Genomic DNA, 23,782 nt, shown 5'->3' on the forward strand with positions numbered 1-23,782 from the left:
ACACCTCTGCCCATGCAGGCTCGACTCCGCTCTTCTATTGGCTAAACTGCCGCCGCGGCCCCGCCCCCTAAGGAAGAGGAACAGATCCCAGGGGGCTAGGCTAGGGGAGCCTTAAAGAGCCCGAGGCCGGGTCTACTACGGAGCTGGAAGCCCAAGCAAGAGTGTTTTGGGCAGGTCCACAGTATTAATTTTATTCTCTGGATGTTGGGGAGGACTGAAACCAGGGTTCAAGTCAGCCCTTTTCTGGTTCCTTGTGGCTTCCTTCACGTTTGCGCTCCTGGATCTGACTGTCCTGCCTTTGAGTCTGTTCTGAGAGCCTTTTGCCTGACCGTGAGGACCCCCGACGGCTGAACAGGGATAGCCTGCGCCACAGCACGGTGATCAGAATACTTTCGTTAGATCTTTGTTTACGGCGGCCTGTGTTGTCCAAGTCGATGTTGGTGCCTGCAGGGACCACCAAGGCCACTTTAGTTCTTCTCTCCCCAGCCCCATCTTTGGGGCAGACCCTTCGGGGGCACCTCCTGCTCCCATTCCCACTCCTGCAACCCCCTTTTTTGGTGTCTGGTCCTACCTCCCTCGTTCATGTCTTCCCTTGCTTGCTCATCAGAGGTCTGATGGTCCTTGTCTTGACAGCAGCCCATGGCCCCAATGGTGGCACAGGACTCTACTGCCTCCTCGGCCTACTTAGCTCTGGGCCCAGCTTTTGTGACGTCAGGACTCCCACCCACAAGCCCTCTTTCCTTTCTCCAATCACAAAAGGTTCAGGCTCTCACCCTGAGTGGTGGTGCATGCCTTTAATCCCAGCAGAGGCAGAGGCCACTAAATTCGAGGCCAGCCTGGTCTACATAAAGCAAGCCCAGGACAGCCAGACTGTTACACAAAGAAACCTGTCTGCAAAAACACTTTTTAAAAAGGGGGGGGGGGGCAGGGCTGGAGAGAGAGCTCAGAGGTTAAGAGCACTGTCAGCACTTCCAGAGGTCCTCAGTTCAATTCCCAGCAACCACATGATGACTCATAACCATCTACAATGAGATCTGGCGCCCTCTTCTGTTGTGCAACCATATATGCAGGGAGGACCCTGTATACATAAGAAATAAATCTTTAAAAAAAAAAAAAGTTCAGGATCTCAGTGTGTGTTGGGCTGTTTATTAACAAAGGAAGCAAGGGGCTTCAAGTCCTTCAGGGACTGGTGGATCCAGGCCGATTCTTTTTCTTCCTTCTGGTTTGGAGAGCACTTTGTGTCTGGTCCAAATCGGGGAGCTTCCGCTTGGCAGCTGCCTCCAAAGATGCCCAAAGTTCATCTGTCTCTGTGTCTTCTGGGGGTACCAGGCTGGACTCTTGAGGTTCCTGGGGCTCATCCTGATGAGGGGGAAGGACACTCAGGACAGGCACAGAGAAACAGACTGGCTGAAAAACAAATCTTCTGGGCACCACCATGTGGATCTAGAAACCACTGCCTTTGAGTTCTGGAGTGCCTGCCCTAGGCAATAAGCCTGCAAGGCCTTGAGCATCTCTCAGGGAAACTGACAGCAAAGAGACACTCTGGTCTGTGTTCTACCACCTCCCATCCTTTCCACAGAGAATCTCTCACCATCATGCCTTTGGCACCCAAATTCCTACACCTAACTAGTTGCTCACCTCCCAGTTATCCCGGCCTGACAGGAGAAGGCAGTTCAGCTGAGACTTGAGATAAACCTGTAAAATAAGCCAAGTGGGTGGTGGTGGAGACAGAAGCAGGTGGATCTCTGAGTTCAAGGCCAGCCTGCTCTACAGAGTAAGTCCCAGGACAGGCAAGGCTACACAGAGAAACCCTGTCTCAAAAAAAACAACAAAACTGTAAAATAAAGGGGTCTTGAGCCCAGACAGAGACTTTGCTGTGGGGTACAGGAAGGGGACAAGCTCCAGAAGAAGTAAGCGTGAAAGTCAAAGGTCTTGGCTCTCACCTTATGCTCCAGCCCACGTGGATGGCGGATCCTGTGTATCCTCAAGACTCTGTCCAAGCCACAAGAGGCTAATAGGGGCTTGGAAGGGTGGCACTGCAGCCCACGCACACTGCCAGCCAGCCCCTTCAGACAGCCCAGCAGACGCCCTGGAGAAGGGTGCAGGGCATCAGTGCCAGCTACCCAGCCCATCAACATTCACTTACTGTTCCTGTTCAAATCACATGTGTTTCAGTATTTAATCCTCAAAATAACCTAGAAACAGGAGTTACCTGTTGGGGGATAGTCTGATGGATTTTGATGCTAGTTAGTGCTTACTGTCTCTAACATTTTGCTTAATAAGAAGCCACCCGACCTGGGCAGGGCAAAGGAGATAGATAGGGCTAGAAGAGAGAATTCTGGGAAGAAGTAGGACACTTGCCACCAGGAGAAGGAGACCTGAAGTGAAGAGAGGAAGGCCACCATGGGTTAGCTGGAGGAGAAGCACATGGCCAATGTGGATGGAGAATCCAGCCCAGATGAAGAACATGAGCAAGTGTTTGGGATTATAGATGAGAGGTAGCTTGACAGAAGTTATTAGAAGCAGATGGCATGGGATTGAGACAGGGATCCTATGCCTGCCCCACTATGGGAGGCAATTTAGAGGACTGATATCTGCCCTGCCCCAGGTTAACTAAGGCTATCAAAATATAACAAGTGTCTGTGTCTTGACTGATTGCTAGCCCGGCCTACAGATAATACTTGTAATTCTAAAAACAATAGTTACCAATGACATTCCAATTTTATAGGCAAGGAAACAAAGACATGGGGACCAAGGTTACAGAGTTTTTGGTGAAATCAGAACCTGAACTCAAAGAATGAATGCGCCACTGACAGGGCTCCGTAGCTGCAGTGCCTGACTTCCGCTTTGCCCCTTCCCCTGCTCACACAACCCGTCCTCCACTCACCTTGCCGAAAATCAATTTCTGCCAGCTGCCCGTGAGTGTTCCCTACGATGACGGAACTAAGGAGGAGACCAGAGAGGGGACTCAGTATGACTTCTGAAGCCTTCCAGAGCACTTTCCCTGCCCTCAACACTCACTTGCCCTCAGGAGTAAGGGTCATGGCTGTCAGTGGGTACTCTCCGTAGGTGGCCTCTAGGACCGGCCGGCGCTGGGGGGAGACTGGATCATAGACACGGACCTAGGAGAAGACTGAAGACTCAGAAGAGCATCCTTCCCCACACTGGCCCTCAGTATCTTCATATTTATCACCATCCTTCTGAAGACTGCTTTCTTTTGTTATTGTTGTTGTTATTGTTGTTTTGAGACAGGGTCTCTCTACATAGCCCTGGCTGTCTTGGAACTTGCTCTGTAGACCAGGCTGGCCTCGAGGTTAGAGATCTACCTCTCTCTGCTTCCCAAGTGCTAGGATTAAATGGGTGTACTACCACACCCGGCAAGACTGCTTTCTCATGTGAGGTCTGTGCCGCATCTCAGTGTTGGGGGAGGGGTCAGCAGCATGAGCACAGTCTGAGCGGAGGGCTAGAAAAGCACATGGGACCAAAGCTAGAAAATGGCGAACTTCAAGCAGGAAGGCTTAGTCTCACCAAGGGAGGAATGGGCAGCTCGTCACGTGTTGTGAGCGAAGCCCTAGTACCTGTATAAGACTTTAATGTGTAGGAATATACAAATGACAAACAGCGACCCAATCCTGGCTGAGTCTCAGAACTTCAAAAGAAATAGGCCACAAAGATCCCTAGCCAAGCCTGCCCACAAAACTGGTAGAGCTGAGACCAGAAAGGGGTCCCCAAAGCAAATCAGGCTACATGAGGACTACAAAGTTCTCTCTGTGACCGTACCATCCAGAATATGCCCAGTCAGAGCTCATGAGCCTGGCTAGTACTAGATGGAAGGGTTATGCAATTGTTTTGACAGCCAACCTGCTCTCCGCCCAAGGGATCTGTTCCCTGTGGAACGTACCGTGTAGCAATACTCCCTTTGCTGTTTTCCCTTCTAGGTAGGAGAAATAAAAAGAGTTCAAGAAATTCCACCTTTAGGAAGGTGTGGTGGCTCGCCTTTAATCCCAGCACTTGGGAGGCAGAGGCAGGCGGATCACTGTGAGTTCGAGGCCAGCCTGGTCTACAAAGTGAGTCCAGGACAGCCAGGGCTACACAGAGAAACCCTGTCTCAGGGAAGAACAAAAAGACCACTCCAGAATGCATGGGCTCGGCCAACTGAGAAAGTATGAGCTCCTTTCAGATCCTAGGACGAGCCGGGCGTGGTGGCGCACGCCTTTAATCCCAGCCCTCGGGAGGCAGAGGCAGGCGGATCGCTGTGAGTTCGAGGCCAGCCTGGTCTACAAAGCGAGTCCAGGACAGCCAAGACTACACAGAGAAACCCTGTTTCAAAAAACAAAAACAAAACAAAACATCAGATCCCAGGACAGAAGATGGTGAGACGCCATGGGAATCTATGTTGCCTGGAGACAGTTTCCCCACACCACCGCCCCTACCGCCAGAAGGCTGTTTTAATCCAGGAGTAAGCAAGAGAGTCTCACCTGGTGGTATCCTGTACATGTGACAAGTTTCTGTGACCCAGGGAGGAACTGTATATCTTGGTCCCAAATAGGAACCCGTAGATCGAGCCAATCGTTCCGCACCTGGTGCAGCAGGTACATAGGTGACACAAGGTGTTGGGAAACCTGACCTGTTTCCCTCAGTCCTCCATCACCCGCCCCCACCTCATCAAGGCTCAGAGCACAGTCAGTGGCCTCCACGTCCCCCACCCTCAGACACAGTATCTCATGACTCACATTCTTGGCCCGGAAAACAGGCTCCTCAGACCCCTGTAGGTCCCATACTTTCAAAGCATTCTCTTTCCCGCATGTAGCAACCATGTGGATGTGTGCAGGGTCTTGTCGCATCCTACACACCCCAGGACCCACCTTCAGTTCTAAGAGCTGAAAAGAATCAGAGATGAGTCAGTCCCCGAGTCCTTGGTCCTTAATCTTTCCTCTACCAAATTCCCCAGATAGACGCTCACCCCGCCTCCCACCCTCCTCCTCAGCCACTGGGGCAGTGAACCTTACTGGATCAGAGGATGCTTCCTTGTCATTGTCACACCAGACTCTGAGGATCCCAGAATCCACACATGTGATCAGGGTGCTGCAACCAGGGGAGAGAACACTGGGAATTTGAAAAGTGTAAGCCAGGTTTTGTGGTACATGCCTCCTGGTAAATGCATGAGAAGTAATGGGGAGTAGGGGGTGGGGCAAGAATTCAAAGTCAGTCTGAGCTACACAGTGAGCTCAAGACCATCCTGGCTAAATAAGACGGTGCTCAAAAACAAACAACACCCCCCCCCCAAAAAAAGGGGGAGCCAGGCATGGTGGCACAGTCCTTTAAACCCAGCACTTAGGAGGCAAAGGCAGCCTGATCTACAAAGTGAGTTCCAGGGCTACACAGAGAAACCCTGTCTTGGGGTGAAGAAAAGAAGGAAAGAGAGAAGCCCACGTCTTCTCCCAGGCTCTAGAGAGTCTGTGTCTATAGCCTGTGTTCACGATCTTCCGCACACCTGCCTACCTAGGTTCAAGCTCTATATTGCTGGCCTGGGCTGTGGCAAGCAGCATCTCTGATACTCCTCACTCCTACAGGCTCAGAGCTCTGTCCATGGCACTTCCCACTCAAAAACCCCAATATGCTCTCTATTACCTATGAAATAAAACCTCAGCTTAGGACAAAAGCTCTTTCCATTTAATCTCAGCCGAATACAAAGCCAAACTTACACATACAATGATGCTTAATTGACTTCAGGCTCCAAATGCTACTTGTCTCGTGTATGTAGACTCTTAGCCTTTTACCCTGTCAGCCTCTGCTTTTTGGAATGCCCTTGTCTCTTCTCTGACTTCAAGACCCAGTTCTAAACTCCATCCTCTTTTCTGGAGCTCACCTGTTGAATTACCAAAGCAGCCTTCTCTCTTCACTCATCTAAAAAAAAAAAGTGGCACCTAGGTTACCAACCTCGGTGACTCTTTCTTCCTAGCATCACTTTGAAAGCTTCATTATCTTGTTCATTTTTTTGTCAATCACTACTTAAAAGCATGCTCAAAAGCATTAAATTATTTGTACAGAACGTTATAAAAGAGACAGGATAAAAACTCTAGGATGCAACTTCATTTTTTTTTTCTTTTTTGGTTTTTCGAGACAGGGTCTCTCTGTGTAGCCTTGGCTGTCCTAGACTCACTTCGTAGACCAGGCTGGCCTCGAACTCACAACGATCCGCCTGCCTCTGCCTCCCACTGGGATTAAAGGCGTGCGCCACCACCGCCCGGCTAGGATGCAACTTTATAAAGACACAAGCTTTACCCAAAATTCCTGTACTTTTCCCTCATGCCTGGCATTTGGTTAGTAGCTGTCCAATAAAAGCATGTTATAAGGATGAGTTAATCTTTGCAATTACCTATCCCATCACCTAAGGGTTTAACTGAGTGTATTCAGCTCACCCAAGGGAGCAACAACGCTCTGTCACCTGAGCTAGGGTGTAGTCCTTACCCATCCGCCTGGGCGAGACCTCGGAACGTGCCCTCCCCGCCTGGGCAGTATCTCTGGCTCTGGAATGTACCCTCCTCGGCATTAAAGTGCCTCACCGTCCTGTCCGCGCAGCCCACCAAGATCTGCAAGCAGAGAAAGAAGGATGGGACAAGAGCGAGGCTGCCCGGGCGTCTCCTAGCTCCGTCCTAGCCAGCGGCTACTCACCTGGGTTTCGCCGCCTGTACCCCAGCACAGGGCATTCACTGCCTCCTCACGCCGCGGCTGTCCGGATGGCGTGAAGTTTGCAGCGTGTTTCCGCTGAAGGTTCACCCCTGGGGGCGAGAATGTTAGTCACGCTGGGGCGACAAACAAGCGACCCCTGCACTTTCCGACGAACAACTCAGATACTCACCTTTCAGGATTCCAGTGTCGGTGCCAACCCACACATGGTTCCAGCGAGCAGAGGTAGCCGCCATCGCAGAGCAGTCGATGGGTCGCACTTCCGGCGCGCCACCAATGCATCATCAGGGGGCGTCGGATTCGATCTGACAACACTGGTCTCTGTCCCGCTACTCCTCCCTCCCTCCCTCCCTCCCATCCTCCCCCTCCCCTCTTCGTCCTGCCTTTTGTTTCCTTTTTCTTCCTTCCTTCCCCTCTTAACTCCCACCGCTCAAAAAGGAACACTCTTTTACACTCTTAATCTCAGCCCTCCGGAGGTAGGGACAGGAGGATCTCTCTGTGTTCGAGGCCCGGCTGGTCTACAAAGCCAGTTCAGGACATCCAAGGCTACACAGAGAAACCCTGTCTCTAAAAAACAAAAACAACAACTTTGGAAACCAGGGTGGTGGCGCATGCCTGTAATCCCAGCAATCGGGAGTCAGAGGCAGGCAGATCACTTGCTATGAGTTTGAGGCCAGCCTGGTCTACAAAGCGAGTCCAGGACAGTCAAGGCTATACAGAGAAACCCTGTCTCAAAAACAAACCAAACGGACAACAACAACAATAAAATGTACCCCCAAACTGTGTGTACGTGCATTCAGAAACTTAGAACTCGGGGCTGAAGACATGGCTTAAAGGTTAAGAGCACTGACTGTTCTTCCAAAGGTCCTGAGTTCAATCCCAGATAACCACATCGTGGTTTATGACCATCTATAATGAGACCTGGTGCCCTCTTCTGGCTGCAGGCATACAGGCAGGCAGAATACTGTATTTAGAAAAAACAAAAAAACAAAACAGCAACAACAACAACAACAAAAAACCCCCTAAAACTCATTGGGGAAGGGGAAAGGAAAAAAAAAAAGGTGGGCATGGCGGCGCACGCCTGTAATCCCAGCACTTGGGAGGCAGAGGCAGGCGGATCACTGTGAGTTGGAGGCCAGCATGGTCTACAAAGTGAGTCCAAGGACAGACAAGGCTAACACAGAGAGACCTTGTCTCAAAAAAACAAAAAAAACAACACCAAAAACAAAAACAAACAAACAAAACCAAGAGGAACAAGAGATCTGAAAACACAAATACACTCTAAACAACCATCTACATAAACTGAATAAAATACACATACTAAGATCACAGTGCTGGGGGGTGATGGCATGCGCCTTTAGTCTCAGCACAGACTAAGGCAGAATTCTGAGTTGTGTTCAAGGCCAGCCTGGTCTACAAAGGGAGTCCAGGACAGCCAAGGCTACACAGAGAAACCCTGCCTTGGGGGAGGCGCGGGTGTGGGGGGGAGTTCTGCTCAGTGGCACACACCTGTAATCCCTGCAGAGGCAGAATATCGCTGTAAATTCGAAGCCAGCCTGGTCTACAAAGCCAAGGCTACACAGAGAAACACTGTCTCAAACGAGAGAGAGAGAGAGAGAGAGAGAGAGAGAGAGAGAGAGAGAGAGAGAGAGGGAGAGACCCTGTGTCTGAAAACCATAAGAAAGGAAGTGTCACAAATAAAGCCAGGCAAGAGTGGTGGTAGACAGCTTTTAACTTCAACATTTGGAAAACAGATTACAGTTCTACATGTTTCCAGAGAGTGACAAAACAGTGATAAGACACTTAGCTACAAGTTCTTGTAAGTTCCTATGAATTGATGCTTGCTTTAAACATCATATTCCCTAGGGAGAGTGCACCATTCTTGGAAATACTGCAATACCAAGTCAAAAAAAATAGACAGTGAAGATTCTTTTCCATTTTCTAGTCCCACAATATAGTGATCTTAGCCAAAAGAGCCGACCAGAAGTGACACAGTTGGCTATCTCCCCCTGCTTAGCCTTTTGTTTTGCTTTTACAGTTGTGGTTCCTAAAGTAAGGCCCTATGCTCTATTCTCCAATATACCAACAAATCAATGCTTCACAACTCAGAAATAGTGCTTTAAACCTGTTTACTCTCTGCCTCACTTGAGTACTCAGTCTGCTTGCACAGTCCCTGGGACCACACACTTCAGAATCTCAAAGCCAAGTGACCTCTTTTCCATCTTGTTTCCTTAGTCTCTTCTATGACTTTTTTTAGGAAGGTGTGGTGGTGTCCCAGTGGGACCAAAGGACTGAGTAGCTTCTTCCTGACATGGCAGGAAAACAGTCTTGATCTCTGCTTGCCAGCACCCAACATGATGGCTCCAAGTTTGCTTTTTAGGCTGTCACCTGGTGGTGCATACCTTTAATCCCAGCAGACGGACAGCTGAGGTTAACAGAGGGCTTGTCTCAAAAAAAAAAAAAAAAAAAAAAAAAAAAGCCAACACTAGAAGCTAGAGTCTAAAGAAAGGCTGCTGTTACTCTGTAGGCCCTATTCCTGCCTCTACCTCCCCAAATTTTCTTAAGGGGTTCTTTGCAGGGAATGCTCCCAAGGACCATTCTTAACCCCAGAGCAAAAAGGCATCAAATCCTGGCTAAGAAAGGTCTTCAGTATTTTCTTGGAAACAATGTAAAGTTGGAAACCTAGTTTTAATCCAAATTGGCTAGAATAAAAGTCAGGTGTTGGGCTGGAGAGATGGCTCAGTGGTCAAGGGCACTGTCTGCTCTTAGAGGTCCTGAGTTCAATTCCCAGCAACCACATGGTGGCTCACAACCATCTACGATGAGATCTGGTGCCCTCTTCTGGCCTGCAGGCCTAAAGCAGGCAGAGCATTGTGTACATAAACCTTAAAAAAAAAAAAAACCTCGGGTCCTATGCCTCCCAGTTGTCTTGAATCTGTAGCCCAGGCTGTCCTCTACTTGAGATCCACCTGCCTTTGAAGTAGTGTGCCTAAGTTGTGTGCCCCATTTGCTCCGGGCTACTGTTAGAACAGTGGCTTCAATAGCCCACAGCCTTGCCTGATGGGTAATTCCTTGTAAAGATCCATCCCTTTTCCCTGGTGTAAGGGCAATCTCTCTCCTTTGCCCTGGTCTCTTCTTCAGCACAGGATTTGTCAGCATTACCTTTGTTGGTCCTTACACACTTAGAAGGGTCCTTTTTCACAGCCAAGGCAGACTTACGCAAGCCACTTATACCAGATATAATAGCTCACACAACAAATGGTAAAAAAAACAATTTTATTACTAGGAAAAGAAGGATGACACAGCTCCAAATAACCAAAACTGTAAGAGGATCAGAGATGTTTGATGCTTGTTCCACCGTGCGCCTCCTGCTTTCTGCAGACCTGGAAAAGACATAAACCACCTTGTTTTTTTCGTCCATGACAATTCTCCCCTTCCTGTTACAAAAACTCAATCCCTCAGACAGTTCCTTCTGGAACAAGTTTTCCTCCTTTCCCCCAGCCAGCCCCAGTGGGTTCACCTTTTCAGGCTCTGGGGCTAGGACAGGAAGTAAGACATGTGGATGTTTCCTCATGGGGAAATTAATAGGCTCACTACACCTTATATCTAAGTTTTCTCACCTCATTTCAGCCCGGACTGAGTGAAGGCATGTTTAACTTTCCTGTAGGGTAACAGAAATTGGTACAATTATCCCCACTGCTTAGGAGAGAACTATTTGTATTGAACTTATGTTAGCTCCTATTTGACCAAGGTGAGCTCACAACTCAGCAAATACCTCTCTTCACAGCTATCAGACTGGGGCGGTATTCAATTCATCATGGTGAGCAGGAATTCACCAGATCAAGAACGACACAATGTCACCTAATAAACTAGGGCAAACGACATTACAAAGCACTTACCTGGCACTTTCCTTGCCTCTAGGCCAGACAGCACATCTGAAACAAGACAGTTAACAATGTTTAAAGCTTGCACCACATGGCTCTCATCTGACCCATCATTCCAAGAGAGGGGAAAAAATGATCAGATTTCCAGTTCTCAACAGCAATCATCAGCCGAACGAGATTCTATGAAAGTCATCATGTACTTGTTACTTGGCATCTTAGGAACTTTGAAAGCCCAAATCCATGCACCACACACTGAAGCTACTCACCTGTGCGCAAACCCAAGCATGGCATCGTTAACGGACCTGGGGAAAAGAGAGCAAAATACTGAACAGAAGGCTGGGCACAGGGATCCTGGCCCTACACTGCACTTCCCAGTTTCTCAGGTGTTCCTGTGTTTTCACTGGCAGTCATAGTGAGCTAGTTTGATTCATCATAGAAACTGGCAATCATGGCGCACGCCTTTAATCCCAGTGCTTGGGAGGCAGGCAGATAGCTGTGAGTTCGAGGCCAGCCTGGTCTACAAAGTGAGTCCAGGACAGCCAAGGCTACACAGCGAAATCCTGTCTTCAAAAACAAAACAAAAAACTGGCAATCAAACACCATGCAAAAAAAAAAAAAAATACCCTGTTCACATTGGAGATTGGTGGTATACAGGAATGGACTAAAGCCTCCAGAAGGTTAAGGCCCTTGCTGCATCCCAACCCTGCCTGCCCCACGCCATATAAGGATTCAAGGACAGGCAGGAGCATATTGCCCACATGGCGCTTACTGTTTTTTTTTTTTGTCAAAAACACAGCAACAAGTGCAGTTTGTTCTGTGTATTATTAATGAGGCAAATGAATCACTAAGAAAAACCAGAAGACAACTGATAAAGAGGGGCTCGCTTTAGTGACAAAGCCCATTCGATATCGTAACAGGCTTAGTATTAATTACCAGGAAAATCTCACCTTTAGATAAAGAAATCACCATCAGGAAAACCTGGGAACGAATAATAAGCAGTCATTCTCACTCATCAGGACAGAACAAAACTCCTTTACCACCGGAAACTGCCATCAGAACTCTAACATGCTTTTAACCGACAGCCTCACAGAGCATCAGCGCACCGATTCAAATCATCTGACAGTGACCAACCCTTGCACTAAGGTACTTTTTTATTTTGTTTTTCGAGACAGGGTTTCTGTGTAGTCTTGGCTGTCCTAGACTCGCTTTGTAGTCCAGGCTGGCTTCGAACTCACAGCGATCCGCCTGCCTCTGCCTCCCGAGTGCTGGGATTAAAGGCGTGCACTAAGGTACTCTTTAAGTGGAGCCCTGCTCCCGTGTGTCTCTCTCCTGCTTATTTTAGACTCTCCAGGGACGAGAAGGCCAGAGCCCATTTAGACTAATTACCTGCACTCATCCTGGGAGGTCGCTTGAAATTTTCAGAAAGTTACAGTATCCTGGATACAGAAAAAACAAAACAAGCAACCACAAGTTATTATTTAAGGCAACCATAGCCACCCCAGCACCTGTCCATCTTCGGGCCACTTTTCAGTAGTAATGTGACATCACTAGAGTTCAGCCATATGCTTGTCATTTACACTCATCATCAAGTGGTCACCCGCACGTGCTACCTCCTCCCAAAAAAAGGCGCAAGCCGTCTTTACCCACCTGTAGCACCGGTGAATCCTGCTATCTTTATCAATGAAATTGCCCAGCTCCAAACTGTAACTTCCTTTGTAATTAGCCATACCTGGGAGAAAACAGAAACAAACCAAAACCAAAGGCTTTAGTAACGGACTTTACTCCAAACCAAGATACCTGCCGCAGACTGTGCCACTCAGCCTTCTCAGTTCCTCTCCACTACACCATCAGAAAGAGAGAGTTCAACTTTTAAATCATCCCTGTGGCACATTCACAACTTACAGGCAACAACGAAAATTCAAGTTAAAACACTTACTCCAAAAAGCAAGCCTACTCCCATTCTCCTGTATGTGAACAAGTGCATCAAACCTGTGACATAAAGAGTTAACATCCAGTTACCCATAGGCCGCTTTTCTGAGAAAGCTGCGGGGTGGGGGGGAGGGAGGAGGCGGTAGCAGGGCCAGCTTCCTCAGAGTTACTCTTCCTCACGGAGATCAGTACAGGTCTGTGAAAAGGTACTCATCACAGGGGATGGCCCGGCACCGCCGCCTTCATTTTGTCCTTCACAAAGCCACCCAAACAGAACCTCCCCGGCCCAAGCTACGGAACAGCGAACACAAAAATCATATCTAGGACATATGTCCATGTGGTCTCTTAAATAAAACCACCAGAAACAAAAGTTCTGTAAAAAAAAAAAAAAAAAGGTAGTGTTTCACGCCTTTAGCTAAAAACGTACGTAAATCTCTGTGGGATCGAAACTAGCCTCGTGTGCAGGCAAGCTGGGGGGAGGCGGGGGGGAGGTAGAGCTAAAAATCGGAGCACAAACACACACTCACCCAGATCACCGAAAAATGAGACCGAAAAGGACAATGGCAGACCTATAAATACCATTTCGCAGAGGCCCACGGGATTTGGAGGCGTGACCAAGAGCGACGTGCGCGCTCACGCAAACGTCGTGTGAGCCGGGGGAATTGTGGGTAGAGGAGTCCACTAAAAGGTGCGTGTGCAGCGCTCCGCCTCTGAAGTTGCGGCGCGAAAAAGAGGCGCAGGCGCTTTAGCAGAGTGTGGCACGCCCTCGGCCCTGCGCTAGGCTGTCCCAACCCACTGCGAATGAAACGTCGTTGCTGGAGGTTTGGCTTCGGGACCACCGCGTCTCCACTGACTGGGTCATTGCCTCCAGTGCCCGTACTTAACGTGATTCCTTGCCCTCACTCACGCTAAACCCGCGTGTAGATCCATAGAGATGGATCCTGAACCTACTGAACACTCCACCCACGAAGTCTCGGTTCCCCCCCAGCCGTCCAGCTCACAGGCGGGGCCGGTTCCCCCCCAGCCGTCCATCGCGCAGACTGGGCCAGTTCCCCCCCAGACGTCCAGCTCGGACATGGGGCCGGTTCCCCCCCAGCCGTCCATCGCCCAGACGGGGCCGGCTCCCCACCAGCCGTCCATCGCCCAGACGGGGCCGGTTCCCCCCCAGCCGTCCATCGCGCAGACTGGGCCGGTTTCCCCCCAGCCGTCCATTGCGCAGACTGGGCCAGTTCCCCCCCAGCCGTCCAGCTCGGACATGGGGCCGGTTCCCCCGCAGCCGTCCATCGCCCAGACGGGGCCGGCTCCCCATCAGCCGTCCATCGCGCAGACGGGGCCGGTTCCCCCCCAGACGTCCATCGCGCAGACAGGGCCGCTTCCCCCCCAGACGTCCAGCTCGGAGATGGGGCCGGTTCCCCCGCAGCCGTCCATCGCTCAGACGGGGCCGGTTCCACCCCAGCCGTCCAGCTCACAAGTGGGACCGGTTCCCCCTCAGCCGTCTAGCTTGCAGATGGGGCTGGTTCTCCCCCAGCTGTCCCTTGTGCAGATGGGACCCGTTACCCCCCTGCCGTCCAGTTCACAGACAGGGTCGGCTCCCCACCAGCCGTCCAGCCCGCAGACGGGCCGGGGTCCCCGCCAGCCGTCCAGCCCACAGACGGGCCGGGGTCCCCGCCAGCCATCCAGCCCGCGGTCTGGCCGGGGTCCCCGCCAGCCGTCCAGCCCGCAGAAGGGGCGGGGTCCCCGCCAGCCGTCCAGCCCGCAGACGAGGCGGGGTCATCGCCAGCCGTCCAGCTCGGAGATAGGACCGGTTACCCCCCAGCCGTCCAGCTCACAGATGGGGCCGGTTACCCCCCAGCCGTCCATCGCACAGACTGGGCCAGTTACCCCCCAGCCGTCCAGCTCACAGATGGGGCCGGTTCTCCGCCAGCCGTCCATCGCGCAGACTGGGCCAGTTACCCCCCAGCCGTCCAGCTCGCAGCTGGGGCCATTTACCCCCCAGCCGTCCAGCGCGCAGCTGGGGCCGGTTCTCCGCCAGCCGTCCATCGCGCAGACTGGGCCGGTTACCCCTCAGCCGTCCAGCTCGCAGCTGGGGCCATTTACCCCTCAGCTGTCCAGTTCGCAGCTGGGGCCGGTTCTCCGCCAGCCGTCCAGCTTGCAGATGGGGCCGGTTACCCTCCAGCCGTCCAGCTCGCAGCTGGGGCGGGTTACCCCCCAGCCGTCCAGCTCGCAGCTGGGGCCAGTTACCCCCCAGCCATCCAGCTCGCAGCTGGGACTGGTTCTCCGCCAGCCGTCCAGCTTGCAGCTGGGGCCGGTTACTCTCCAGCCGTCCAGCTCGCAGCTGGGGCGGGTTACCCCCCAGCCGTCCAGCTCGCAGCTGGGGCGGGTTACCCCCCAGCCGTCCAGCTCGCAGCTGGGGCGGGTTGCCTCCCAGCCGTCCAGCTCACAGATGGGGCCGGTTCTTCTCCAGCCACCCATCGCGCAGACTGGGCCGGTTACCCCCCAGACGTCCAGCTCGCAGAGGGGGCCAGTTCCCTGCCAGCAGTCCAGCGTACAGACGGACCGGAGTCCCCGCCAGCCATCCAGCCCGCAGACGGGTCGGAGTCCCCGCCAGCCATCCAGCCCGCAGACGGGTCGGAGTCCCCGCCAGCAGTCCAGCCCGCAGAAGAGGCGGGGTCCCCGCCATCCATCCAGTGCACAGATGGGGCCTGACGTCCAGGTTGTCAGCGCAGCGGGCGATTCAGGTACTGGGACCCAGGCTGAGCTCGGTTGGAGACCCCTTCCTCTCATGGAGCCTTTTAGGGAAACACAGTCAGGCCTCATTCTGGAGACCGATTTTTGTGTTTTCTGGTCTGTTTTCGCCATGATCTTGGCCCGGATTGAAGTAGGGCCAACCATTAGGTGTCATTTATGGAGCATGTTTAAGTGTTTTTGTTTTTAACGGTACTATAAATTCTTAGGCTATGTGCATGTAGACAAGTACTCTACTTCTGAGTCTGACACCTCTCCACCCACCTGGGCTTACCGTTTTAAGCACCCTCTATGAGTTAATACCCCACAATACTAAGAGGTAAAGACAGTGACAACCCTCATTTTATATAAGGGTAGTCTTAGATATGTGTGTGGGGGGGGGGGTACGGCGATTCTTAAAATTTACCAATTGTTTAGGTCACAACTATAGACTGTGCAGCAACATCACATCATTAGTCAGTCATTTATAGCAAACATCTACGTGCATTAAATTGCCTTGTAAACACTTATGAATCTCTTCTCTGTGACGTCACTCAATAATTCTATTGTTCAAGTTGGAAGGTGTTAAGGTAAAGTAATGGTGAGGAACCAGAGCCCTAAAGAGATTAGGTAATATGCTGAGTGTTATCCAGACAAAGAATATCAGATCCAAAGGCATAATTCCAGGCAGGCTGATTCCAAAGTCAGCACTGGTTGTTCTTGCAGAAGACCCTGGTTCAGCTCCCAGCTCCCAGCCATTTGCAATTCCAGTTCCAGGGGGTGCGACGCCCACTTCTGGCCTCCAAGGGCACCTGGCACACATGTGGTACTCATGTATGCATGCAGGCAAGACACTCAGACAGTTGAAGTAAATAAATTTAATAAAAAGAAATAATGTTGGACATGTTGATGCATGCTTTTAATCCAGCATTAGGGAGGCAGGCAGAGTTTGAAGAACTCAGCATGTTCCTCATAATGAGATCCAAGCCAGCAAGGGTTACATAGTTGAAATCCTGTCTTTAAAAGAAGAAGAAGAAGAAGCCCACACGCCTTTAATCCCAGCACTCGGGAGGCAGAGGCAGGCGGATCTCTGTGAGTTCGAGACCAGCCTGGAATACAAAGTGAGTCCAGGATAGCCAAGGCTAACACAGAGAGACCCCGCCTGGAGCGGGGGTGGGGGTGGGTGGGGGGGTGAGGGGGGGGGGAAAGAAGAGGAAGAGGAGAATGTTTTTGCTTTGTTTTTTGTTTTGGTCCTTTTCAAAACAGAGTTTCTTTGTGTGACCTTGGCTGTAAAACAGGGTGGTCTCAAACTCAGATCCAGTGGGGCACTGCCTCTGCCTCCCTGGTGCTACTATATGGAGCCAATAAATGAGGTGGCCTAAAGCCTCATGCCATTGGCAACTCCATTTAGAACACCAGCCAATTTATACTCTGAGGGCTAAAAGGAGTCCCATGTATAACGTGTACAGTCACAAGGACAAGGTGCATGAAGGGGATAAGTTGCGCGTGGCAACTTAGGGGCATGAAAACACATCCCAAGAGCAATTCCATCTTTTTGAAGAAACAGGTCATAAGGCTCTTCTTCTTTTGTTTCTTACAGTTTTTTTCACAAGCACTCAGAACTATCGTCATGCTGCTTCATTCAGGTCACTGTTCTAACAAACACACACACATTTTCTTTTGGTTTTTTGAGACAGGGTTTCTCTATATAGTCCTGGTTGTCCTAGACTCATTCTGTAAACCAGGCTGACCTCAAACTCCTCCTAAGTGCTGGGATTAAAGGCATCTGCCACAACCGCCTGACCCACACACAACTTTTTAAATATATTAAATTTATTTTATATATTATATGTAATTTTAAATTTGAACTTTATTTTAGAGGCAGGGTTTCATGTACTCCTCAAACTTACTGTATAGCCCAGAGAACCTTGAGCTTCTGATGATCTTCCGAGGGCTGTGATTACACTCATGTACCCCCATGTCTAAATTTATGTGTGATGGGGATTAAATTCAGGTTTGTTTGTTTTTTGTACACATTGTAAGAACTCTACCAACTGAGCAAATTCTCAGGCCTTTAGCAAGTTTTCTACCTGTTAGCAAATACATACTAGTATTTTACTATTTGGATTTTTTTTTTAAGGTCTCACTTATATAGCTGTGGCTGGCCTTGAACTTTCTGTCCTGCTTCTGTTTCCCGAGTGCTGGGATTACGAGCATGTGCTGTTGTTGTTTTGAGACAGGATCTTCTGTAGCTTTGGCTGCCCTTAATTCTCTAATAGTCCAGGCTAGTTTTGAACTTCACCTCATTAGTCTTGAGGTTACAGGATAATAGGTACCAGACTAAGCAAGGCAAACTCATATAAAAATATCTCTCTCTCTCTCTCTCTCTCTCTCTCTCTCTCTCTCTCTCTCTCTCTCTCTCTCTCACACACACACATACACACACATACACACACACACACACACACACACACACACACAGGGTTTCTTTGTGTAGCCCTGGCTGTCCTAATCCTCTGTAAAACAAGATGGTCTCCAACTCAGCTATCCAGGGAGGCACTGCCTCTGCCTCCCTAGTGCTGAGACTTCTTGACTGACATACTGTAATTTTCCTTTCCTAGAATTCTCTTTTGAGCAGTTATAAGTTATTTGTTCTTTCTTTAATTAATAAGTTGAATAAAATCATTGATGTGTTTCACTTTGTGCTTATATTGATCTATGTTTCAACTTTTATTTATTTACTTATTTACTTTTAGATTTATTTATTTATTGTTTTGTATACAGTGTTCTGCCTGCATGAACACCTGCAGCCCAGAAGAGGGCAGCAGATTACATTACAGATGGGTGTGAGCCACCTGTTGTTGCTGGGAATTGAACTCAGAACCTCTGGAATTGCAGTCCATGTGCCTAACCTCTGAGCCATCTCTCTAGCCCTATGTTTCAACTTTTAAAAGTTACACTTCAACAACCTCTTGCTTTTTTTCTTATTTTGTGTGTGTGTGTGTGTGTGTGTGTGTGTGTGTGTATACACCTGTATGATGTGTATGTGGGTTCAGGAGTGTGCATGCTCTAGCATATCTGTGGAAGTCGGAGGACAACTTTGAGGCGTCTGTTCTGTCCTTCCAGTTTGGGTTCTGGGGGTTGAGTCCAGGCCATCAGGCTGTGCAGCAGTGTTTTTTCCTGATGAGTCTTCTCACCAGCCTATGCTTTTATTTTGTTTTTGAGACATGGTCTTATGTAGCCCAGGTTGGCCTGAAGCTCATATCTAGCCAAGGATGGGATGACTTTGAACTTTGGATCCTCTTGTCTCTACCCTTTTAGTACTGGGATTACAGATGTGTGCCCGATACCAAGGTTTATAAGGCAGTGAGGTTCAAGCCCAGGACTTTTGTATGCTGACAAACCCTCTATTAAAGGAGCTACCTCCTCAGCCTTACTCTTGGGGTTTTGCCACAAACTGTCATTCATACCTCAGCTTCTTCCCTTCCAGTCCATTCTTTACTTTGTAGCTAGAGTGCACAATTCCCAGGACCCACATGGCAGCTAACACCCATCTGTAACCTCAGGTTCATGGAATCTGACACCCCCTTCTGGTCTCCAGGGGCACCAGAAAGGCATGCGGCGCACAGTTACACCTGCAAACAAAACACTCACACGTAAAATCTTTTAAACAAAACAACAAAAAAACCTGTCCATTTCAGTTCTCAGCTCACACGCCTTCAGTGCCCCTCGACTACACTAAGGCTACAGTCCAGTTTGATTAACACTGCTCTAAAGAAAGATTGTTGCCAGGGCTGGAGAGATGGCTCAGAGGTTAAAAGCACTGACTGCTTCTTCCAAAGGTCCTGAGTTCAATTCCCAGCAGCCACATGGTGGCTCACAACCATCTATAGTGTGATCTGATGCCCTCTTCTGGCCTGCAGGTGTACATGCAGGCAGAGCACTGTATATACATAATAAATCTTTTTTAAAAAAGAAAGAAACATTGTTGCCAATTTGGTTCAGTCCTAGTTTCCTTTTTGTTGCTGTGATAAAATAACCTGACAAAAGTCAACTTAGGGGAGAGAGAGGCTTATTATAGCTTACAGTTTCAGGTTACAGTCATTGTCAGGGAGTCAAGGTGAACCTCAAAAAGCCACATCTTATCTGTAGGAATGCATACGTGCTCAGCTGCTTGTTTGCTTGTCCTTAGCTCAGTTTCTCTACTCTTACACAGCTCAGCACCCCCTGTGGAATGAAGGACGCCATATACAATAGGCCTTGTCTTCCTATGTCAGTTAATTAAGACAGTCCAGTCCCCCACAGACATGGTTACAGTCAACCCAATGCAGGTAATCCCCCGTTGGAACTCTTCCCAGGTGACTCCTCGTAAGTTGTGTCAAGTGGATAGTTAAAGCTGGCTATCCATTTCTTTTTTAAACAAAACCTTATAGCAATTATTTATTTTGTGTGTGAGCCCACTATGGCAGGCATGGAGAGGTCAGATTGCAATTTTCCAGAGTTGTTTCTCTCCTACCCCTATGGGTCCCAGAGGTGGAACACAACATCACAACCATGTGAGTCCCAGGGACTGAGCGACAGGCTTGAAGGCAAGTGCCTTTGCTTGCGGAGCTACGCCACCTGTTTCCTCCCGGAGCCTGACCCACCACTGCTACCAGCCACAAAACCCCTCAGTTTTGTTCTTCTGCACACGAATCATCGCCCTGTCACCTAGCAGGTTATAAGACGCAAATAGAATTCAATGTTTAATTATTAGTTTGTTACTTCAGAAGTATAGGGAGGTAGAGAGATAGATGAAACCAGATATATAGGTGCTACCACTAAGCTATACAGATACGTATATATGTGTGTGTGTGTGTGTGTGTGTGTGTGTGTGTGTGTGTATATATATATATATATAGTTTTTGAGAGCTTGGGCTGGTTTTGAGCCCTTACGCCTCCTGCTTCAAACTCCCTCTATATTTTTCACTGACCTTTTTTCAGTCTCAGTTGGTTCTCCATCACTGGTTACTAATCAGATGAGCTTGCTGTTAGAGTGCCGATGAATGTTTGGTCGAAGACAACCCTGCTCCCACCTGGTAACAAGAGGCACTGTCTCCCTGTAGTGGAGAAAGGAAATGTGCAAATGACTAAAGCTCCTCCTGGAACTAGGAGACCCAAATGGAGGAAAAGTTCTCTGTCAGTCTTCGTTCGTTCTAGGGAATCCATCACAGGGACTTGTAGCAACTAAGCTATACCCCTAACACTGTGCATTTATTTGCTTCATTATTTATTTACTTATTCATTTGAGCGGGTGTCATACTGCAAGTATGGAGTTCAGAAGGCCATGTTTTGAGAGTTGGTTCTCTCTTTCTACCATGTGAATCCCAGGGATTGAACTCGGGACATAATACTTGGCAGCAGAGGCTGTGACCTGCGTAGCCATCTCACCAGCCCCTAAGTTAATTTGATCTGTTTTTTTTAGGGGTCTGAGGATTGACCCGTGGGGCCTCATGGGTACTTGGCAAGTGCTGCTACTACTGAACTACACCCTAGTCTAATAAATGGATACAATTAATTTATTTTAGAGGTTTATTATTTTATGTGTGTGGGTGTTGTTTGCCTGCATGTATGTCTGTACACCACGTGTGCAGGGCCCTGTGGAGGCCAGAAGCGTGCATAGGAACCCCTGGAACTGGAATTACATATGGTAGTTAGCTGTTGTGCGAGTGTTGGGAATCGAACCCTGGTTCTGTGGAGTAGCAGTCACTGCTCTTAATCATGGAGCAATCTCTTTAGCCCCACCATTAATTTAAGGTCATGTTTCCCTCTGTAGCCCAGGTTGGCTTGGAACTTATGATCTTCCTCCCTCAGCCTTCCAAAGTGTTAGGATTACAGGTGTTCTTCAGACCAAGTTCCCTTCTACTCAGTTTTTCACAGCTGTCTCAGAATATGACTACCCTCTATTAATAGCTGGTCCCCACAAACCCTTTCATTTCTTCCTTTATGTTGTCTACTCAGGACATCCTAATTGGGCAGTGGCGGCACAGGCCTTTAATCCCAGCACTCAGGAGGCAGAGGCGGGTGGATCTTTGTGAGTTCGAGGCTAGCCTGGTCTACAAAGCGTCTCCAGGGCAGCCAGGGCTACACAGAGAAACCCTGTCTCAAAAATCAAACCAAACCAAACAAAAAACAAAAAACAAAAAACAAACAAACCACACAAAAAAGAAAGATCTCCTGTGTTACATAGGAGCTTTTATGCATAGTGGGTAAACAGTGGCAGTTCTGATGGGGATCTAGGCTACTTGTTTTTTTGTTTTTTGTTTTTTGTTTTTTAAGATTTATTTATTATGTATACAGTGCTCTGCCTCCATGTACACCTGCCCACCAGAAGAGGGCATTGATCACATTATAGATGGTTGTGAGTCACCATGCGGTTGACCGGGAATTGAACTCAGGACCTTTGGAAGATCAGCCAGTGTTCTTAACCTCTGACCCATCTCTCCAGCCCCTAGGCTACTTGCTTTTATTACTTCCAGGTTTCGGTTCTGCTTCATCCTGGAAGAACTGTTTCATGTTATCAGAGTCTATGCTGGATCTTTGTGAATTAGGACGTGATAGGGTCAGGGCGTTCTGCTCATGACAGGATGTTCCGATGTTCTCTGACTCAGCGTTTCCTAGTCACTTTGTACTTTGGTTACATGTGGTGAATGTGGTGGTTCATTCCTACTCGTCTTTGCCTCTTCAGTGGCCCAGCTGTGTCTCTCTCTCCCTTTCTGTCAGCTCTACACAGTAGTGGAGCCACCACTTAGCTTCTGAATGACGCAGACACTTCTCTCGCCAGTGCATTCCTGCTGACTTTGGTAAATGTCTTCTCTGGGCCTTTTCCTGGACTTCAGTTCCCATTAAGGCCTCACATAATATACCCATCTCCGCATAGCTATGGTTTAGCTTGGTTTTGTCTTGCTTCTGACTCAGGGTCTCATGTAGCCCAGGCTGGCCTCATGTTTGCTCTGTGGTAGAGGCTTCTTTGAGCTTTTCCTGCCTCCACTTCCTGAGTGCGCGTGCTGGGATTATCAACCCGTGCCTCCTCTGTGCCAGGCTTATGTGTGCCAGGGACAGAACGCGGCTTTCAGGTGTTAAGCAGGCATTCTCCCTACTGAGCTGCAGCCCCAGCCCTTCCTTCTCCAGTGCCTGTGGTGCTGCTGACTGAGACCTGGGCCTTGCGCATGGCAGGCAAGTAAGTACCCCCTCCTCTGAACTGCATCCCCAGGCCTTTAAAGTTACCTTAGTCCACGCACACTAGTAGGATATGGGGCGTTCTGCTCTCCTCTGGAATCTTGACCTTCCTTTTCTTCATCCTAACCTTCTCTCTGGCAGAGTCTCCTATGGCTCGGACTCGGCTCACTGTGCGTCTGAGGCTGGCCTTGAACTCCTGTTCCTCCAGTCTCCAACTTGCTTGGAGTGCATGCGTATGCCACCATGGTACCTCTGGCCTCTCTCTGCAGTCTCCTTTTCCTGTCTTCCCTTCCTGGCCACCGTTTTGTTTTAGTTTGAACATAACAAGTCTTGGTTCATTTTTTTTTTCTACACAGACCACTTCATCTTGGTATAGTAGTGCTAAACTTTACTTAGTTGCTTCTAAGAGGGGAAGAGTGGGGCCTGAATGCTACAAGTTTATCCACTCATTTACCAAACGCTTCTTCGGAAGGGGCTTACTGTCTGGTATTCGAGCAGACAAAGGACAAGCTAGCACGAAGCTCACCGCTTGTCTTCAAGGGCAGGCAGACAAGAAAACAGAGACAAGAAGGTGGGACCCAAGTTGTAGCAGTAATAAAAGACAGGTGGAGGGAAAGCAAGTCCAGATGAGAGCATTCTCTCCCTGGGTTATATCTCAAGCGAGGGAGAGTAGTCTACGCTAGGGCGTCAGAAATGCTGTCACTTGAGTTAGAGCTTGAATGAGGAAGAGCACCCCAGCAGGTAGAGCCAAAGAGCAGAGCAGCAGCGTGCACAAGAGGCACAGACGGAGGTACCCTGTGTGTAGGGAGATTGGCAGGTGCTGGGAGGCTGCTGTGTCTGGACAGCAGTGACTGGGAAGGGGTGCTGGCTGAAAAGACGGGGGAGGCAAGTTCACTTTTCTAAGACACTCAGGAATCGATTTCTGCCCCTGGAGCTGTGGGGGGGCTGGGAGATGATGTTAACTTAGATTTTTATTTATTTTGTGGGGAGCAATGAACATGTGGAGGTAGGAGGACAACTTTTGGGAGTCAGTTTCTCTTTTCACCGTGTGGATTGAAACTCAGATCGTCAGGCTTGGTGGGCAAGCATTGGCTTGATCCAATGAGCCATCTGGTTGGATTGAAATACTGTATTTCGAGGGCATATTTCACCGAACTAGCTCAAGGAGTGCTTTTAACTGCACGGCCCACAAACCTTGAGAGCTTTCATGCTCGGCATAAAGTCTGCCCTGAACCTTTCTTATCTGGCCTGCCCAGGGCAAGGTAGGCCTCTTATCACCTGTGATCACGGGAAACACGCCTTAACCTCTACCAGCTTTGCCTCTTCCTAGGAACCTA

At 49.3% G+C, this 23,782-nt stretch overlaps 2 protein-coding genes across 4 annotated transcripts; both read right to left on the reverse strand.

The window, feature by feature from the left end:
* Positions 1-150: 150 nt before the first annotated feature.
* Positions 151-992, reverse strand: TEX54 (testis expressed 54). Its single transcript, XM_084773492.1, has 2 exons — positions 572-992; positions 151-444 (listed from the first exon to the last, which is right to left on the reverse strand). Exons 1-2 carry the CDS (start codon positions 639-641, stop codon positions 233-235), a joined length of 282 nt encoding a protein of 93 aa, XP_084629618.1. The 5' UTR covers positions 642-992; the 3' UTR covers positions 151-232.
* A 134-nt stretch (positions 993-1,126) lies between these two features.
* WDR74 (WD repeat domain 74) lies at positions 1,127-6,998 on the reverse strand. 3 transcript variants are annotated; one of them, XM_084773484.1, is made up of 11 exons: positions 6,863-6,998; positions 6,676-6,782; positions 6,472-6,593; positions 5,010-5,085; positions 4,734-4,880; positions 4,479-4,580; positions 3,022-3,122; positions 2,888-2,943; positions 1,944-2,089; positions 1,639-1,695; positions 1,127-1,359 (listed from the first exon to the last, which is right to left on the reverse strand). In XM_084773484.1, the coding sequence occupies exons 1-11, from the start codon at positions 6,924-6,926 to the stop codon at positions 1,180-1,182; spliced, it is 1,158 nt and encodes a 385-aa protein (XP_084629610.1). In that variant the 5' UTR covers positions 6,927-6,998; the 3' UTR covers positions 1,127-1,179. The 3 variants fall into 3 exon arrangements, with proteins under 3 accessions (XP_084629610.1, XP_084629609.1, XP_084629611.1); XM_084773483.1 differs by having other exon boundaries at positions 5,010-5,106; XM_084773485.1 differs by lacking the exons at positions 6,472-6,593; positions 6,676-6,782; positions 6,863-6,998 and adding an exon at positions 5,870-5,888.
* Positions 6,999-23,782: the final 16,784 nt, after the last annotated feature.

This window comes from Acomys minous, assembly GCF_964271855.1.
Source record: "Acomys minous genome assembly, chromosome: 2".
Classification (NCBI taxonomy): Eukaryota; Metazoa; Chordata; class Mammalia; order Rodentia; family Muridae; genus Acomys; species Acomys minous.

Bases quoted from the DNA above. Each gene is read 5' to 3' on its own strand.
- TEX54 (XM_084773492.1), bottom strand. From the start codon at position 641: ATGGGCTGCTGTCAAGACAAGGACCATCAGACCTCTGATGAGCAAGCA. The intron at 445-571 runs GTAGGACCAGAC...TGGTCCCTGCAG, and splicing joins GGAAGACATGAACGAGGGAG to GCACCAACATCGACTTGGAC.
- WDR74 (XM_084773483.1), bottom strand. From the start codon at position 6,926: ATGGCGGCTACCTCTGCTCGCTGGAACCATGTGTGGGTTGGCACCGAC. The intron at 6,783-6,862 runs GTGAGTATCTGA...TCTCGCCCCCAG, and splicing joins CGACACTGGAATCCTGAAAG to GGGTGAACCTTCAGCGGAAA. The intron at 2,090-2,887 runs GTGAGTGGAGGA...ACCCTTCTCCAG, and splicing joins AGAAATTGATTTTCGGCAAG to GGCGTCTGCTGGGCTGTCTG.